The sequence below is a fragment of the Protomyctophum parallelum genome, assembly GCF_964188405.1.
Source record: "Protomyctophum parallelum genome assembly, chromosome: 7".
Classification (NCBI taxonomy): domain Eukaryota; kingdom Metazoa; phylum Chordata; class Actinopteri; order Myctophiformes; family Myctophidae; genus Protomyctophum; species Protomyctophum parallelum.
The window spans coordinates 21,572,662-21,588,684 of NC_139705.1; the positions used below are offsets into that span (position 1 = coordinate 21,572,662).

Genomic DNA, 16,023 nt, shown 5'->3' on the forward strand with positions numbered 1-16,023 from the left:
GACGTACAGTATTGTGTGTGTGTTTGTCTGTCTGTCTGTCTGTCAGAACTATGGGGTGTTTTACCAGCCTCTGACCAGTAGATGGGGCCATAGGAGAGTGCAGCCTGACCTTATCAGCATCACCTAGGCATGGTGTTACCCTGAACACCAGACTGACTGACTGACACCGAGGAGGCTGTGGTGAACACCAGACTGACTGACTGACACTGAGAAGGCTGTGGTGAACACCAGACTGACTGACTAACACTGAGGAGGCTGTGGTGAACACCAGACTGACTGACTGACTGACACTGAGGAGGCTGTGGTGAACACCAGACTGACTGACTGACAATGAGGAGGCTGTGGTGAACACCAGACTGACTGACTGACTGACACTGAGGAGGCTGTGGTGAACACCAGACTGACTGACATTGAGGAGGCTGTGGTGAACACTAGACTGACTGACTGACACTGAGGAGGCTGTGGTGAACACTAGACTGACTGACTGACACTGAGGAGGCTGTAGTGAACACCTGACTGACTGACTGACACTGAGGAGGCTGTGGTGAACACCAGACTGACTGACTGACTGACTGACACTGAGGAGGCTGTGGTGAACACCAGACTGACTGACTGACACTGAGGAGGCTGTGGTGAACACCAGACTGACTGACTGACTGACACTGAGGAGGCTGTGGTGAACACCAGACTGACTGACTGACACTGAGGAGGCTGTATGAGTATTAGTGACACACCTTCTCTGAATTGGAAATGGGAAAGGAACATAACCGAAGCAAGATGTCTGGGTCCATCGACCACCGATCACTGATGTTTTGACCGATATTTTGGCCAGAAAGTGCAAACTTTCATTATAAATGTGAAAATAGTATATTTTACCAACAGATCTACAAGCTCACAATGCGTTGCGATGGGACAGTGCGGCATGGGATTTTAGATCGGCCATTTATTGAATGGCCAGTTATTGAATGGGGCTTAACTATTTAAAAACAAGAGGGTTGCGCACACCCTGTCCCTCGCTGGTGCTGGACAAAGGTAGATACAGTTCAAAAAGGAAAGCAAGTCTGCACAACAGCTCTGCTCCACAGTGTTTTATTTATTTATTTATATAACACATCAAATATTTAAAGATTTTTTTTATGTACAGTAGCAAATGGGTTTGCTCAAGCCAGCAAGTTTTGATACTTGATGTGGTGGATGCCTATATTGATGTTTTCACATGGGTGTGTCTAACAATTACCTGCCTTATCTATATGGTGGTCATGTGACCCCACTACACCTTTAAAGGGAGATTGTTGGGGAAATTCCCCTCTGTCAGGTGAAAAGAAGCAGCTTGGACTCCTCATGCATAGAAGGAGGCATGAGGTCAGTCCGCTGCCCCCCCAGGTTGGCAGAGGAAGTGTAGCACCCAGGATTACATTAGATAATTGGCACTGGGTGAAAATAAAACTGGGTTACAAAATCGTGTGATATAAACTTAAGTTAAAAAAAACAAAAAAAGGGAGATTGTTATCAGATTGCATCACCTGATGAAGGCCAGTCATGGCCGAACACTTTATGCCGGTGTTTGAATAAACACAACACTGTGGAGCAGAGCTGTTGTGCGACTTCCTTTCCTTTTTGAGCTTAAAATCACACTTGTGTGAAGTGAGGGGTGGCCCACTGTGGCTGCCACATGACGTCACATTAAAAGTCCATAGACTTGGCTGCAACATGACATTCCCAAGTGGGGTCCCGTTTTTTGGGAGAGGCATGCTTAAAGACAAACATTAAAAGTACATACAGTAGAACGTTGAAAATAGCACATCGGCCACATAACCGCAGATAACGACCCATCATCCAAAAAGTTTAATAATGGCTGATGGATCAGCTGAAATATGTATGGGGTCTGGCTCTAATTCTGAAGTGTAAGCTACAGGCTTGGACTGTTTGGTTACACTTAATGTAGCTTTGGGTATGTGTGTGTCCAGTACATGTTGTTATCACTAGTAGGCGAGTGACAGACACGCATAATAAAAGGCCAGGAGGAAACGCACTGCCCCTCGGCTCCTCAGAACTACACTTGGTGTTTAAATTGGTATCGAGTGCTTGAGCTGACTTATATTGGAAGGCCTTGATTGAGTGTTCGCAGCCCTGTGTTCATTACTGGACATATTTTATGGGTTGCTAGGCTTTTAAGGGAGAGGAATGTGTGTGTGTACACAATGGAGGAGGCTCGTCCCCTACGCTGGGTTTGGCACAGTGTACAGGCCGCCGCCATTACCTCAAGGATATCAAACCTGCGTATTATATACTCTCCATGTTCTTACCTATGGGTAAATAGTTCCATTTCATCTTTTTCAGTGATATATCAGAAATACGTCCATGTTGTTCAGTGGCATGGCCAGTGGTTCTCTCTCAAACGTATACATTTCAAGCAGCTAACTATGACAGTGTACGAATTAAACCAAATGGACCCCAACAGGTACGTTTGGTTCCATTTGTACACTGTCAGAGTTACACACTTGTAAGGTTCAATTTAGAATCCCCTAATGAACCCCGAGAGAGTACCTGGACCCCACTATGAGAACCACTGTCTCAGACTATGCCGGTAGTGGGGCTAATTTTCAATTTAGGAGATGCATTTAATCCAGAGCGATTTACAATAAGCAAGATCAAAGCCATCTAGGATCATACCGTAAGTAAACTATAAGAACAGTACATTGAAACTATAAACACTATAGGATGCTATAGAATACCAGATCAATAATGACCTGGGATCTACAGTACCATCTAAATTACATTTTAGCCTTTGCATAATTAAGCCTGCAAGGTCGTAATGCTGTTATTCCTTACATTTTCTTCTCTATAAGTCTAACTATGCTGAGTTTGTACTGTCTTAATGAGACTCGTTGAGTGTTATTAGCCCCCATATGAGCATGGGCTCATCCAGAGCCCCGTACACATCTAATGGCCCTCTAATGAGATTTGTCCTCTACCTGTCTGTCTGGCCCCATGCGCCTCCAGACAGTGACGGGGTGTCGGGGTTGAATTATTTATCTGCAAGCAGCTGGTGCCGGTATATGGAAACGAGCACATACGCACGGATGCACACACGCGCAGCACGAGCACGTCTCTGAATTGAGATGCCAGGCGCAACGTGGACTCGCTCAAGCTGAAAAGTTTGGAATTTCCGATGAAGGTGTCTAATCACGCGAAGCCGTGTGCAGACTTGTCGAAACTCACCTGCAGTGGTGGGAAGTACCCAAGTACATGTACTCAATACCGTACTTACAGTAAGTACAATTTTGAGGTAGTTCTTCTTACTTCTACTTTACTCGAGTATATCCAATTTTCAATACTTTTACTTCTGCTCCACTACATCTCAGAGGCAACTATTGTACGTTTACTCCACTAAAATTATTTAGTTACTGGTTACTTTGTAGATTTTAATTATTATTACAAAGCATACATTAACCACTTCAGCCTTATTTAAACTTTGGCTATTTGAAAATTGCAGATCTATACGAGCTCATAATGCGTCGCATGGCGACGCGTTATGAGCTTGTAGATCATCTATTTTATAAGACTTTTATATATTTTTAGACAGGATATTCTGCATAACTAGTAATTTGGGTACTTTAAGTGCATTTTGATGCCAATACTTTTTAATTTTTTTTACTCAAGTACATTTTGAATTTCTGGACTTCTACTTACAGAATATTTCTATATTGCAGTATTGATACTTTTACTTAACCCATTCAGGACGGGAACCCCTTTTGGTGTTTTAAGCTTTAATGTTATAAGTTAGCTATTGAAAAATAGCAGACCTACAAGCTCATATAGCGCGGCACCGAGTGCGCGTTACGAGCTTGTAGATCTGCTATTCTTGAAAAATCATGGAAGTGTGGCACAAATCTTTGAATAATATATTCTTTCAGAGCGAACGTTTTTAACTCAAATCTTTGCTTCCGGGGAGGTCCTGGAACAACATGTTTTCAGACGGGGGCCAGCGGGCCAATACATATCATTTTGGGGGTTCCTTGACATAAAAATGTTTGAGAACGACTGACATAGAAACAGGATTTAGAAGGCATTTGTAGAATCGTCCTCAGGTCTAAATAATTTGAGTACTTCCCCCTCCACCCTCAACAACAGCCCCGGGTGGGTCTCTGACTTGAGTTGAAGGGGGAGCTGTTAAGTCCTCTCAGGACAGACATATCCTGATTGATTAACACGTATGTGTGTGCGGAGAGATTAACCGCTTAGCTAATTAAGACATTAAAAAAGTCAATGTTCTCGTGCAGCAATTCAGTCCCACTCCTGATGTGCGTGTAATGAGGTCTCCCTCTAAGACTAAGTGCTCACACATGTGTGCACATTGTTGTCCAACAGTTTGATAGGTGATGAGGACAGTGGAGGGGGGTAGGGTTTATGCCTATATGTGTACGTATGTGTGTGCGTATGTGTGTGTGTGTGTGTGTGTGTGTGCACGCGTGCGTGCGTGCGTCTGCATGTATGTGTGCGTGCGTGCGTGCGTGTGTGTGCGTGTGTGTGTGTGTCAAGGAGCAAATGCAGTTGGATTTTGTAGGTCAAAAGTTCTACCCGATGGTGACATTTGATAGATGGCTCAGAACAGAGGGAAGGAGGGAATGTGTGTGTGTGTGTGTGTGTGTGTGTGTGTGTGTGTGTGTGTGTGTGTGTGTGTGTGTGTGTGTGTGTGTGTGTGAGAAAGAGAGCGAGAGAGAGAGGGAGAGGGAGGGAGGTACTGTAATTGGGAGGGGGTCTGAGAACACACCACTTACTACATCTGGACAGAATGCATGAAAAGCACGAGAGGGAAAGGGGAGGAGAGTCGCAGGAGAGAACTGTGAGGGAAAAGTACTACAAGGAAGCGTGAGAATGAGAGAGAGAGAGAGAGAGAGAGAGAGAGAGAGGAGGAGGCAGAGCGGAGCAGAGGAGACCGGCACTTGTTGAGGTGATGTGTCAGTGAAGACAGATAGAGAGAGAGAGAGAGAGAGAGAGAGACAGATTTGGGGAGAGCAGAGAACCCTCACAGCAAAGCGCTCCGGACCTTCCCTGGCAGGAGGAGGAACGTATAGAGAACACAGCCCGGCGGCACAGATCACCGGGAGAGGACGCAACAGGAATATTCTGCCAATGCATCACTAAAGTACAGGTCCCGTTGTAGCCCCTATACGTTCAGCACTGACCCAAAATAATAGAAAACAAACAAGTTGGGAGGCTGAATGAGCGAGGACAGAGCACTAGCGCACACTGTCAGTGTCACACAAGCGGAGACCCAGACACACAGCACCGACAGCAGCCACACACACACAGGAGGAACCATGCAGCTCCAAGCCCCCGCTGACACGGAGGAGAAGCAGGTGAGTGTGTGTGTGCCCCTCCAGGCCAAACGTTTAGCGACCCCCAGCGCTCGCACGCACGCACGATCGTGGAGATGTAGTCCAAAGGAGGCGACGGCCTATCACTGAGCGGTGTGTGTTGCAGTATAGTGTTGCTTCAAGGCCGCGGGCAGCAGCTCAGAAGAAGTCAAAGTTTGAGCTTCAAAAGGTTTTTTTCTTTTATCTACCGTGGCACAGGATCCACTGCTCCTGCTGTTGTTGCTGCCAGAGTGGTCCAACTGAGAGAGCCTGTGAACTCTGCATACCACCCCACTGCTGCTCACTGCTTCTACTCTGTGCTACAGTGCTGCTCAGTGTGTACATGGGTGACAGCGTTATTGGCAAAAATGCATACAAATGAACATGTGTTTGTTTGTACAGATATCTGTTACAAGCATAAGACAAAAAACATTGTGGTCCATTGAGTGTAAATGTGTGTGTAAACCGAGTGCCATGTGTTGGGGGCACTCACAGAGAATGTAATCTACATTTCTCTAGGGAGGGAGAGAGAGAGAGACAGAGTGTGATTGTAGAAATAAAACTAAAGCCAGAGGAAGTGAAGAAAACCTTGGCACATGTATATTTTTAGTGCATGTGTTTGTCTTTGGTGTTTTAGAGGCCTCTAGCTGGTCACAGTCAAGCTTCTGGATTACACACACGCACTCTCCCCTGCATGGACACTGCTCTGTGTTAACAGACAGCATTAAGGCATTAAAGGAATTAAAGACCCTGGGCTTGAAGTGTTGACTGCTGGCCCCCTGAGTGCTTGCTAAAATCAATGGTCTTGTGCGGCTTTACTTTCACCTGCCAGGGTCCTTCCTCCCCATCACATTCAAACGAGCGGTATTACATCACCACGTGCTGCTCTCATTTCACAAGGGATAGGGTTTGGATGACATTTAGCCTCAGAGACCGTGTTGAATAGGCTCTTAAAAAGCCTTGTTTGGCTGCCCTGCGCTGTTTTGTAACTGTGGGAGTTTACGGACTGGGTCATGCAGTGAGTGGACCCACACCTACAACTCTGGACTGGCCGCAAGGGGAGGAATCCTATGACTCAGAATACAGCACAGTGTTATAGTACGCTCTCATTAACTACAACCCTGGCAACCCTATTTATTTTAAATAAAAACATTAATAACTAGAACTGCACTCTGTCTAGTGCCTACTTGCTTGTTTCACACAAGTAGGCCATTTAGTGCGCAAGCAGAGCGTGCAAGTACTGTAGACCGCTACAAACTTTAAAATCTCATCCTCTCTGTGAAAGAACGTTTGCAATATTGAATTATTAGGTTTAGCTATTTGCTATGTACCTTGCTTTTGGAGGAATAAAAGTGGTATTTTGAAGTATGGTAAAATCTTCTATCGTAAACCAATTATACGCTGGCATTGGTACATGTCTTCATCACGTCATGGGACATGCTTCGTAGCATGACAGAAAACATACCTGCACGGTCTGCTTCCATATGTCCCGTGCCAGCATATGACGTAATGATTACTTATGCCCGTTATGGCAGTGGTGTCGGATTACATACATGTATACACATAGTAAACTGCGACCTACAGTCACAACAAGGCAGGGGCGGTCCACCTCCATGAGCGTGTGTGTGTGTGTGTGTGTGTGTGTGTGTTTGAAGTAATCCTCTGTGTAAAGCAGCGGGCCCGGGACAACAAGATGACACATCATGCGACAGATACACACCACACACACTACATTTAGGGCTCGCTGGACACGTGGCGTGACCATATGATATAAATTATATCAGACATAGAAAGAACAGAACGTAATAGGATGAGAATAAGATTGGCCTTGTGAAACAAGGGTTGAAAACGAGACACAGTTAGCCTAATTAATGAACATTGTTCTACTTGTTGAGTGACATCGTTATGTGGTGCTGGGCCAGTCGCAAGGACACAGCCCGGCTATTCCAGAGTCTATTCGATAGTTATCCTCCACCACCAGCACTGTGTCACTTTAATATCCGTTCTATAGCGAGAGCAAATGGAGCCAGCTCTATAATGAGGTGAGGGGAAGAGAGAAGGACGGAGCACACACTGCAAAAGTGCAAATATCCTGAGTGTAGTTAGTTTAACTCAGAGAGTGTAGCAGCACCCATTTATTTACACTCCCGGAGTTCAACCAACACTAAGATTTTGCAGAGCTGCAGGAGTCGTGGGACTTGGAGAGCGCAGAAGGAGAGCCAAGAGATAAAAATGTGAGATGTGAGGATGTCCGGCCCAGACCTTCCTCCTGCCCTCTCTCACCCTCTCTCTCTTCCTCTTCCTCGCTCTCTCCTCCAGATGGTGTGTGTCTACATTGTCCTGCCACTGGGCTGACTTTTTTTCCCCCCTCGTCTCAGTCCCCTGCCCTGGATTCCTAGCTCCCGCCTTCTCTGTTGTTTACCCTGTTTCCTTGGGGTTGCCGAGTAACGAGCCCTGTGCAGATTTTTAAATTGTTTTTGTTTGACTTTGTTGAGAACATATATTCATTTCAGCCCTCTCTCGTCTCTCCCCCCTTGGGGGCCAGAGATCTCAAGCTGCTCCTCTCTGTTAGACGAGGCTATTGCTCTGAGAGTGCACGCGAAAAAGCTAGGTTGATTAGGCAAATTAAAATTTGTGACAACGAGCCAAATTATCTCATTTATTCTCTGTCTGGGTCGTGGTGAAAACAGAAACGGAACGCTCTCTGGAATGCTCTGTTATTGCCTGTTGACTACAGAGGACATTAGAAGAATTGGCCCTGAGTTTCAATTCCTTCCATAAGTGAGAGTACAGAATACAAACAATCAAAATATCAGAGCTCTGCCCTTGGCTCAGGATGTTCCTGTTGGTGTCATGTTAACTTTTATTTGGGCCCGGTTAAGCCAGACAAGAGCACCAGACAATTGTCTGTGGTGAAAACCCACACCAGCCATGGACTCTAAATAATCTCAATTAACCATGATCACCAGATATATTCTGGCTTCAGACTGGAGAGTGGGCAGCGAGGCTGGGCTGGATTTCCTGGGTCTTTGTGTCTGGGACAGTGTTTACATGGAGAGGTTTAACCACTGACACACTGGTGAGCCACTAATGCTAGCCAGTTAAATTTATACGATGTGCTTAACCCCCCCAGTGATGGACATCCCAGCTGAAACAATTAGCACGGGGGCAAACGCAAACCTATTGTAACAATCTGGTCGGGGTCACGAGTGTGTGTTTAATAGGATAGATGCAATATCCCCGTTATAGCAACATGCTATAAACACTGTCGGCGACTGGCTGACGAACAGACCCCGCAGTCACACACACACACACACACACACACACACACATAAACCCATATATACTTTATTGCCCAGTGTCCCCAAGAGGTCTATACCAGGTCTGATCTCTCCACCCCCCCCCCCCCCCCCACTCTACTCCAAATCTCTCTCAACAAAAATAACCGTTCCACAACCGGTTCTATTTGTTTCACAGAATGTTCACACATATCTATTACTGACATGGTGCTGATATCAGGGACACGATGGAGGGTAAAGTGGACATAAAAGCACCTTGCTGTGTGTGTTGGTGCACCATCACAGCAGTGTGCTCTCTGTGTGTTGGTGCACCATCACAGCAGTGTGCTCTCTGTGTGTTGGTGCACCATCACAGCAGTGTGCTCTCTGTGTGTTGGTGCACCATCACAGCAGTGTGCTCTCTGTGTGTTGGTGCACCATCACAGCAGTGTGCTCTCTGTGTGTTGGTGCACCATCACAGTAGTGTGCTCGCTGTGTGTTGGTGCACCATCACAGCAGTGTGCTCTCTGTGTGTTGGTGCACCATCACAGCAGTGTGCTCTCTGTGTGTTGGTGCACCATCACAGCAGTGTGGTCTCTGTGTGTTGGTGCACCATCACAGTAGTGTGCTCTCTGTGTGTTGGTGCACCATCACAGCAGTGTGGTCTCTGTGTGTTGGTGCACCATCACAGCAGTGTGCTCTCTGTGTGTTGGTGCACCATCACAGCAGTGTGCTCTCTGTGTGTTGGTGCACCATCACAGCAGTGTGGTCTCTGTGTGTTGGTGCACCATCACAGTAGTGTGCTCTCTGTGTGTTGGTGCACCATCACAGCAGTGTGGTCTCTGTGTGTTGGTGCACCATCACAGTAGTGTGCTCTCTGTGTGTTGGTGCACCATCACAGCAGTGTGGTCTCTGTGTGTTGGTGCACCATCACAGTAGTGTGCTCTCTGTGTGTTGGTGCACCATCACAGTAGTGTGCTCTCTGTGTGTTGGTGCACCATCACAGCAGTGTGGTCTCTGTGTGTTGGTGCACCATCACAGTAGTGTGCTCGCTGTGTGTTGGTGCACCATCACAGCAGTGTGCTCTCTGTGTGTTGGTGCACCATCACAGCAGTGTGCTCTCTGTGTGTTGGTGCACCATCACAGCAGTGTGCTCTCTGTGTGTTGGTGCACCATCACAGGGCAGGGGGCTGGGGGCTCTGGTTAAAATGACTGATGCAGGGGGCAGGGGGCTGGGGGCAGGGGGCTCCCACCTTTGAGAACACGATCATGTTATCTTCTCACCTCCCTTCATCAATGTGATGGAAAGGCCCACTTGCTCCTCGCGCTGGGACTGTGGGAGTTCAACGCTGGCTGTACAATATGAATCATTTCTAAGTTCTAACACATACCGCACTGCAGTGGTTCCCAAAGTGGGGTCCCCCAGGGGTCCTTGACGGAGTTACACCTAAATGATAGTTAGGAACCAAATGGACCCTTATGGGACTGTAACTCAGAGAGTGTACACTCTCTCAGAGTTAAATTAACATTGATTTTACAATATAAATTGGGGTCCCAGAGATAAAAATTCCATTAAATGGGGGTCCAACTGGGGGTGCTTGAAATGAAAATGGTTGAAAATCACTGCTAATACCGTACTAAAAATCTTCTCTTATGGGGGTCCCTGGCATATCTTTTCAAATAGGCATCCACAGGTTAATAAATGTCGATTTAGGGGTTCTTGACATGAAAAAGTTTGGGAACCACTTCTGTACTGTACACCCTGTCTCTCTCTCATTGTGTCAGATGGACCCTGTACTGTACACCCTGTCTCTCTCTCTCATTGTGTCAGATGGACCCTGTACTGTACACCCTGTCTCTCTCTCTCTCTCATTGTGTCAGATGGACCCTGTACTGTACACCCTGTCTCTCTCTCATTGTGTCAGATGGACCCTGTACTGTACACCCTGTCTCTCTCTCTCATTGTGTCAGATGGACCCTGTACTGTACACCCTGTCTCTCTCTCTCATTGTGTCAGATGGACCCTGTACTGTACACCCTGTCTCTCTCTCTCATTGTGTCAGATGGACCCTGTACTGTACACCCTGTCTCTCTCTCTCATTGTGTCAGATGGACCCTGTACTGTACACCCTGTCTCTCTCTCTCATTGTGTCAGATGGACCCTGTACTGTACACCCTGTCTCTCTCTCTCTCTCATTGTGTCAGATGGACCCTGTACTGTACACCCTGTCTCTCTCTCTCATTGTGTCAGATGGACCCTGTACTGTACACCCTGTCTCTCTCTCTCATTGTCAGATGGACCCTGTACTGTACACCCTGTCTCTCTCTCTCTCATTGTGTCAGATGGACCCTGTACTGTACACCCTGTCTCTCTCTCTCATTGTGTCAGATGGACCCTGTACTGTACACCCTGTCTCTCTCTCATTGTGTCAGATGGACCCTGTACTGTACACCCTGTCTCTCTCTCTCATTGTGTCAGATGGACCCTGTACTGTACACCCTGTCTCTCTCTCTCATTGTGTCAGATGGACCCTGTACTGTACACCCTGTCTCTCTCTCTCATTGTCAGATGGACCCTGTACTGTACACCCTGTCTCTCTCTCTCATTGTGTCAGATGGACCCTGTACTGTACACCCTGTCTCTCTCTCTCTCATTGTGTCAGATGGACCCTGTACTGTACACCCTGTCTCTCTCTCTCATTGTCAGATGGACCCTGTACTGTACACCCTGTCTCTCTCTCTCATTGTGTCAGATGGACCCTGTACTGTACACCCTGTCTCTCTCTCTCATTGTGTCAGATGGACCCTGTACTGTACACCCTGTCTCTCTCTCTCATTGTGTCAGATGGACCCTGTACTGTACACCCTGTCTCTCTCTCTCTCATTGTGTCAGATGGACCCTGTACTGTACACCCTGTCTCTCTCTCTCATTGTGTCAGATGGACCCTGTACTGTACACCCTGTCTCTCTCTCATTGTGTCAGATGGACCCTGTACTGTACACCCTGTCTCTCTCTCATTGTGTCAGATGGACCCTGTACTGTACACCCTGTCTCTCTCTCTCATTGTGTCAGATGGACCCTGTACTGTACACCCTGTCTCTCTCTCTCATTGTGTCAGATGGACCCTGTACTGTACACCCTGTCTCTCTCTCTCTCATTGTGTCAGATGGACCCTGTACTGTACACCCTGTCTCTCTCTCTCTCTCATTGTGTCAGATGGACCCTGTACTGTACACCCTGTCTCTCTCTCTCATTGTGTCAGATGGACCCTGTACTGTACACCCTGTCTCTCTCTCTCATTGTCAGATGGACCCTGTACTGTACACCCTGTCTCTCTCTCTCATTGTCAGATGGACCCTGTACTGTACACCCTGTCTCTCTCTCTCATTGTCAGATGGACCCTGTACTGTACACCCTGTCTCTCTCTCTCTCATTGTGTCAGATGGACCCTGTACTGTACACCCTGTCTCTCTCTCTCATTGTCAGATGGACCCCGTGCAGAAGGCGGTGATCAACCACACCTTCGGCGTCCCACTGATCAAAACCAAGCGACCGGTCATCTCCTGCAACGTCTGCCAGATCCGCTTCAACTCGGAGGTAACAAGTCTACACCATTAGAGAATGCAGAAGAATTGTTACTTTGAACAACATCTGCCTGTTATCCCTCCTATAGTACCAACATCAATACAGCATGGAAATGTTATCCAACGACAAACAAAATATTCTTTAATTTTGGGTCTGAGAGGCTAAAATGCCATCAAATATGGTGGTCCGTGGCTCAAATGCAGAATAAATAATGGGCCTCGATACGAAAAGTGTTGAAAACCACTGGATTACTGCACAAATAAACATTTTGCTAACTGAGCCTGCTATCCATCCATCCATGTGTCTCTTTTCATCTCTCCCACCATCTATTCAGCTGTTACTGTGGCTCTCTGCTGTACAGTATGTACACACACACACACACACACACACACACACACACACACACACACACACACACACACACACACACACACACACACACACACACACACACACACACACACACACACACACACACACACACACACACACACACACACACACACACACACACACACACACACTACATACAGTATATCCCGTAGGAATGTGTTTAGGAGGAGGGGGGGGGACCCCTACCCTGTCTGCTGTTGTGTACTCTTTCCGGACGAGGGTATTGACACTGCGGACATGTCTGGTCCATTTGTTTAGGCTTCATTTTGGCAGCTGCGACCCCCTTTGGGATTTAACAGCGGTTGGAAAAAGTACTCTAGTAGAAGTATCAATATTGCAATGTAGACATCCTCCGTTACAAAGAAAAGTCAAAATCTTTTGAAAATGCAGATCTACAAACGTTGCGATGCTTGTAGATCGGCTATTTTCAAATGGCCAAAATGTATATAAGTAGGGCTTAAATGGTTAATGTATGTTTTGCAATAATAATCACAATCTACGAAGTATAAGTAAGCTTTCAAATAATTGTAGTGGAGTAAAAGTAACTCAGTCTGAGTTGTAATGGAGTAGAAGTAAAAGACAATTTGAAATACTCCATTAAAGTAAAAAAAAGTCCTCACAATTGTTGAGTAAATGTACTTTACACCAATGGAATTTGGCATATTTGGAGAGTGGGAGAAAAGTGAAGCGTTTGTCGACGCAATAAAAAAAACATTGCAGCAACAGCGGGGACTGGAGTGCCACTGGCGAGGCTGAGAGCGTGAAATGGGATTTTACAGCACACTTTCAAAGGGAATTTTCTCTCTCCCATCCGTGCTGAAAGAAAACCCACTTTGATTAAGATCTTGGGAGTGTATGGAAAGTTAATTAGATAGAAGAATACCGTGAAGTGCAAATCTCTGCAGACTTATTAACCCCTTTTAGGCGGGAACGGCCCCTTTTGGTGTTAGCATTACGTTATGCTTTAGCTATTTAAAAATAGCAAATCTACAAGCTCATAGCGCGCCACCGAGTGGCGCGCTACGAGCTTGTAGGTCTACAATTTTTTGAAAAATCGAAGAGCGACTGACATAGAAGACATTTTTAGAATCTGATCTCAGGTCAGAATGAAAACTGTCAGGATGTAGAAGAAATTTTTAGAATCTGATCTCAGGTCAGAATGAAAACTGTCAGGATGTAGAAGACATTTTTAGAATCTGATCTCAGGTCAGAATGAAAACTGTCAGGATGTAGAAGACATTTTTATTATCTGATCTCAGGTCAGAATGGGTTAACTGCAGCGGGTTTGTCCTCGTCCTGCTTTTATATAATTTGACCCCATCCATTTTCAACAGCAACAGATTTGTCTGCTTGTCCAATGTCCACATACCAGAGTTCATATCTCCACACGTTCTTAATGGGACTTTAATCGCACAATTTTTGCACATTATTAATGATGTATGAAAGAAAACCAGAAATCATATGGAAGTATTTTGTGCCGTGTTGAAAAATGTCTCCCTCAAATTTGCTCCCTCGTGCTTAAATTATACGTGGTTAATTCCCCAATGTCATGCACCAAAAATAGCTGCAATATCTGCAAGCACACATTGCTTTGTATGATGTGTTGTTGTGAGTAATGGACCCTGAGAGGGTTCCAAATGGACCCTGAGGGGGTTCCAAATGGACCCTGAGGGGGTTCCAAATGGACCCTGAGAGGGTTCCAAATGGACCCTGAGGGGGTTCCAAATGGACCCTGAGAGGGTTCCAAATGGACCCTGAGGGGGTTCCAAATGGACCCTGAGGGGGTTCCAAATGGACCCTGAGAGGGTTCCAAATGGACCCTGAGAGGGTTCCAAATGGACCCTGAGAGGGTTCCAAATGGACCCTGAGGGGGTTCCAAATGGACCCTGAGGGGGTTCCAAATGGACCCTGAGGGGGTTCCAAATGGACCCTGAGGGGGTTCCAAATGGACCCTTACAGGTCTGTAAGTCTTTGATTCACTGTAAATTGGTGGGCCTTAAAATGAAAAGAAGTTTGAGAACCACTGCTTTAACCCATTCATAATACATTTAGATTTTAGCTTGCATAGGCTTTTCAGAAAACTAATAGTATTTAGAACAGTGGTTTAAGATTGGTTTTCAAAAATAGCAGATGTACAAGCGTGTCCATTCATGCTGCGCTGAGAGCTTGTAAATCTGCTATTTTTGAAAAATCTTGGAAAGTGTTTTGAACACAATTATGTTCTTCCGAGGATCCCTGGGATAAAAGAAAGTTTGAGATCTTAATGGGTTAAGCCGACATCAATGGGGATAAACAGAATATCAACGTCAAATAGTCATTCTAGCACACGCCGCACAGTGTATAATTTGGCCGTGAAAGGTCCATATTCTGCGGTCGACAGACTACAGAGGCGAGACAGCCGTCCGCCCAGCAGTAGGGAGTGGACCCCGTGCTATATATATATATACACACACATTACACACACATTACACACACACACACAGTAAGTAGGCCTACAATCAAGGCCTCCATGTGGTTTGGGGAGCGACAGGCTGTAATCTTCAGTCTACGTGACACGCTGCATACTGTAGCTCTCTTCAGATGCCACAGCAAACATTTGGCCACGGATGTTTATACTATTAAATATTTTGGGATACCTAGCTATCAAACAGAGGCCTGCTAAGTAATGATACCGGTTGGACAATGTTATGGTGTTGCCATGTTGAATATAATATTTCAGCAACATACTGTAGTCCAGGAGTTAGAGCCATATAAAGAACACGGTCGGTCTGGAGGCAGCCGACAGGAAGGGGCTTACTGTAGGTGTTCAGAGCCTCCAATACAATCCAGGACACTTTTTGACATCGCATTTAGCTTAATATATAAATAAACATGCAAGATAAAATGTATACGACACATAAAAGCATATGGGAGAATATGAAGAACAGTGTATAGTCCAGTACATAAAGACTAAATACATTGTGCTGCACACCGTAAATAGCAGATTGACGAGCTCTGTGAGCTTGTAGATCTGCTATTTTTGGTGTGAGACAATAATGGAATGCAAGTCATTCCACTGAACTGCAGCCGAGTATAGGAAAGCTGTTTTTCCAATATTTCTGTAAAAAAAAAGGCATGGTTTAAAATCTAGGGCTACCTCTGGTGTCGTGCCTGTGAGAATCACTAACCTTTGAAAAGTAGTCACAGAAATAGTTGGGTGCTACATTACTTCTAATCCTGTGAACTAGACACATTTTGAATTGGGATACTCTCTCCTCCACTCTAAGCCTGCACCCCAGACTGGTAAAGTGGGCAGGGAGAGTTCTAGGATGCAACCCACAGTAAACATGCTGATTACATTGAATGCCAGCCAATTACGGACAGAGCACTTTACCTCATCCCTCTTAACCCAGGCAGCTGTCCGGCT

At 46.0% G+C, this 16,023-nt stretch overlaps 1 protein-coding gene across 3 annotated transcripts in view; it reads left to right on the plus strand.

Annotated features, from left to right (window-relative positions):
- The window catches only part of znf385a (zinc finger protein 385A), a 100,178-nt gene that overhangs the window by 59,170 nt on the left and 24,985 nt on the right, over positions 1-16,023 (plus strand). For 2 of the 3 annotated variants that reach the window (XM_083768565.1, XM_083768566.1), the window contains one exon: positions 12,126-12,236. In XM_083768565.1, the coding sequence (XP_083624691.1) occupies positions 12,126-12,236 (111 nt within the window). Of the gene's footprint in view, positions 1-4,895; positions 5,364-12,125; positions 12,237-16,023 lie in introns of those variants that run through there. The other variant, XM_083768567.1, reaches the window with a different exon arrangement.